Source organism: Etheostoma spectabile, unplaced genomic scaffold (assembly GCF_008692095.1).
Source record: "Etheostoma spectabile isolate EspeVRDwgs_2016 unplaced genomic scaffold, UIUC_Espe_1.0 scaffold393, whole genome shotgun sequence".
Classification (NCBI taxonomy): domain Eukaryota; kingdom Metazoa; phylum Chordata; class Actinopteri; order Perciformes; family Percidae; genus Etheostoma; species Etheostoma spectabile.
In genome coordinates, this window is record NW_022605598.1 from 333,575 (window position 1) to 337,000 (window position 3,426).

Here is a 3,426-nt window from a genome sequence, read left to right on the forward strand (position 1 = left end):
GCACAAAGCTCCAGACAACACAGCCCTCAGGTTCATAGGGACACACAAACCTCTCCACTACGATAAGGTGATGGTTCCCGGAGAGGATGCTTTTGACATCAGTGAGATTTAAATCTAACTAGAACTGCAAGCAGTTATGACCGGGGTCCAAGCCTTATCGGGGCAGTCGTCCCAACGCAAGTTGACATCGGCACCCACTAATGATCTAGTGGGACAATAAGGCACTAAGAGCTCTTCTAGATATGTTGGTGCTGGACAATTTAGGGCTTTGTAGGTCAGGAGAAGGATTTTAAATTCAGGAAGTCAATGCAGAGAAGCTAATACAAGGGAACAATTATCTCTTTTCTTAGTTCTTGTCAGAACACGCAGTGCAGCATTCTGGATCAACTGGAGAGTTTTAAGGGACTTATTTGAGCAACCTGATGGTAAGGAATTACAATAGTTCAACCTGGAAGAAACAAATGCATGGACTAGTTTTTCAGCATCATTATGATACAGGATGTTCCCAATCTTGGCAATGTTTCAAAGGTAAAAGAATGCTGTTCTTGAGGTTTGTTTTAAGTGGGCGCTAAAGGATAAATCCTGATCAAAGATAACTCTCTGACAGTAGTGCTGGAGGCCAGACATTCAGCTTTATCTTTGGATAATGAGGTTGGGAGGTGTTTAGGGGCCAGCACAATAAATTTGGTTTTGTCTGAGTTTAACATCAAAAAATTGTAGGTCATCCATGATTTTATATCATTAATGCATGTTTGAAGTTTAGCTAACTGACTGGTTTTGTCTGGCTTGATTGATAGGTATAATTGGGTGTCATCCGCATAACAGTGAAAGTTAATTGAGTGTTTTCTAATAATATCGCCTAGAGGAAGCATATATAAGGTGAATAGAATTGGTCCAAGCACTGAGCCTTGTTGAATGCCTTGGCTAACTTTAGCGTGCCTGGAGGATTCATTGTTGACATGAACAAATTGAGAAATAGGACTTAAAACAGCTTAGTGTGATTCCTTTAATGCCAACTACATGGTCCAGTCTCTGTAAGAGAATGGAATGATCAATAGTGTTGAATGCAGCACTAAAATCTAGTAAGACAAGTATGGTAAATGCTTTGTCTGCAGCAGTTAGAAGGTCGTTAGTAATTTTCACCAGTGCCGTCTCTATGCTATGATGCATTGACAAATCCTGAATGAAAGTCCTCAAATAAACTATTGTTATGTAGAAAATCACATAACTGATTAGTGACTTCCTTCTCAAGGATCTTGAAGAGAAAGGGAAGATTAAGATTAAAAAGAAAACATTGCGTCACTTACAGGAGGAAATAAAAATCATCTAGTTTGTCTAATTCATCCTTTTCTTCTTTTGCATGTGAAAGGACCCCACCAACGGCTACTACAGTGTCAACACCTTCAACGAGCAAAACGCCAACCCCACCATGTCCACCCTGGCCCCCAGCCAGACTCCAGACCACGCCGTTCCGAGCCCACCCACTGGATCTCTGGCCACGGGCAAGCAGCGAGTCCCCACCGGCATGTCCTTCACTAACATCTACAGCACGCTGGGTGCTGGTCCCCACCGCCTGTATGACTACAGCCAGCGCCTGGTCCTGGCAATGGGCAGCAGCTCCATGGAGCTGTGTGAGCGCGAGTTTCAGCGGAGCTCGCTCAGCGACTCCAGCTCCGTCGTCGACGCGCAGTGTGACAGTAGTGTCAGCAGCTACAGCAAGCACGACGCCTACGTGCAGTTTGACAAGGACAGCAAGACCTCGTCCTCCTCCCAGTCCTCCTCTCACAACTTTGAGCTCAGCAGGCCTGTGCACAAACGCATGCAGACCCACGTCTAACAGCTCCGGGTGGGGGTGTTCCAAAGAGCCATTTTACCTTTACTCAGATGAAATGTGTGTTTTCAGTGCTTGATTGGTGTTCCAACAGAGAGACAGCATGATTGGTGAAGTTTCTGGAATCAAAGTGCGTCTTCTTGATCACGAGCCAACTAAAAAAAAAAAGACCTGACAACCATTTGTCTGCTTTCTCTGCAACAAACAGAGGTTTGCTGCTGTCTTCATTTTACTTGGGGCAGAGTGATGGTTAGTTACAGGGAGAACATTAGACAAAAACTATCAAGTGGAAAAGTCTGTTTTTTTTTCATTAATAAAGGGTTTTGTGAGCCCAGCTGTTCCTCCTGCCGGCTACAGCACTGAGGGGATTGAGCACCCTTGAAAGCACGGGACTGGTAGATGTCACTCGTTTTTTGTACTTCAGTTACCACAACACCCTGGCGACAGTTATAGCGAGCTGCATTAGAAATGGGTTTCTCTTTTGGATAATGTGCTGTACATTGTTTTGGCTCTTTAAAGGATTTTAATTGTTGGTCACTGTTATCCTCCTGAAAGGACCATATGATGTTCAAAGTGTAATGCAAGGGTATTGAGATCTGTATTTTTTTCCCATTTAATGTGAGCAACTTTCAGCTTCTGTGTATGCTGTAACTCTGGGGAGCACTTTCTTGCTGTCAGAGCAGGTTTGTCACTTTCACATTTGTCTGATATTGTGTTGTTTTCACTAGACCGCTGTAAACCTGTACTGTGATTTTGACTACCCGAATGACATGGGGTGAAGATAGAGCGGAATTCTTGCTGTCTGACATTTCTGATTTTCTGGGGACTTTTGATGCCCACTGTTTTAAGTGAGCCAAGAGACCAAATCCTAGCATTAGTTTGAAGTCTGACAATTAGACTGCTTCACTCAAGAACAATGACTTGAAGAATGAGTTAACACATGTCCTGCAAATATCAATTTGAGTATTTCTATGAAGAATGAGCAGCCGTTCTATAGAGCCACGCTGCCGGAAGAGCCATTACTAATGATGGTAAACTCCTGTGAGGAATACAAATAATAAAGTTAAATATTGTCAGATAGGAATGGGGTTGGAGGGAGGAAACCCCAACAAGTTACATTACGTAATGTTCTCTCGATGAAAATAACTAAATAGCATGGGTTGATGTACTGTCATAACAAAACATTTACACAAATATGGCTCACTCTTCCTGTGTTTAAAACAAATCTCATCATATTCAACAATCCTACCTTACCTTCTGGGATTTCTGTTGTGAGTATACATTACTGTAAAGAAAGAAAGATTTTGTGCCAACATTGTGTTTTGATTAAAGAAAACTACAATATACCTCAATGCTACTTGACTGGAGGTATTTTCTTTTAGAATATAAGCAGCTGTGCTGTGTGTGTTTGAGCAGTCAGCAAGGATCATCCCTGCAAACCCCACCCAGGAGGTTGCTGTACTTTCACAAAGTACTACCCCGATCTTAAATTAAGTTAAGATGTTAGATGATATGCTGTTACTTGGATTTCATTTGTTGCAAGACAAACCTACACATTTGAAATAATATCTGTTTGTTAAAGCGCCCATATTATG

At 42.3% G+C, this 3,426-nt stretch overlaps 1 protein-coding gene across 2 annotated transcripts in view; it reads left to right on the forward strand.

Moving 5' to 3' along the window:
* The window catches only part of LOC116686537 (kin of IRRE-like protein 3), a 278,508-nt gene extending 275,325 nt beyond the window's left edge, over positions 1 to 3,183 (forward strand). For both annotated transcript variants that reach the window (XM_032511554.1, XM_032511552.1), the window contains one exon: positions 1,370 to 3,183. In XM_032511554.1, coding sequence (XP_032367445.1) covers positions 1,370 to 1,837 — 468 coding nt within the window. In that variant the 3' untranslated portion in view covers positions 1,838 to 3,183. The remainder of the gene's footprint in view (positions 1 to 1,369) is intronic.
* Positions 3,184 to 3,426: the final 243 nt, after the last annotated feature.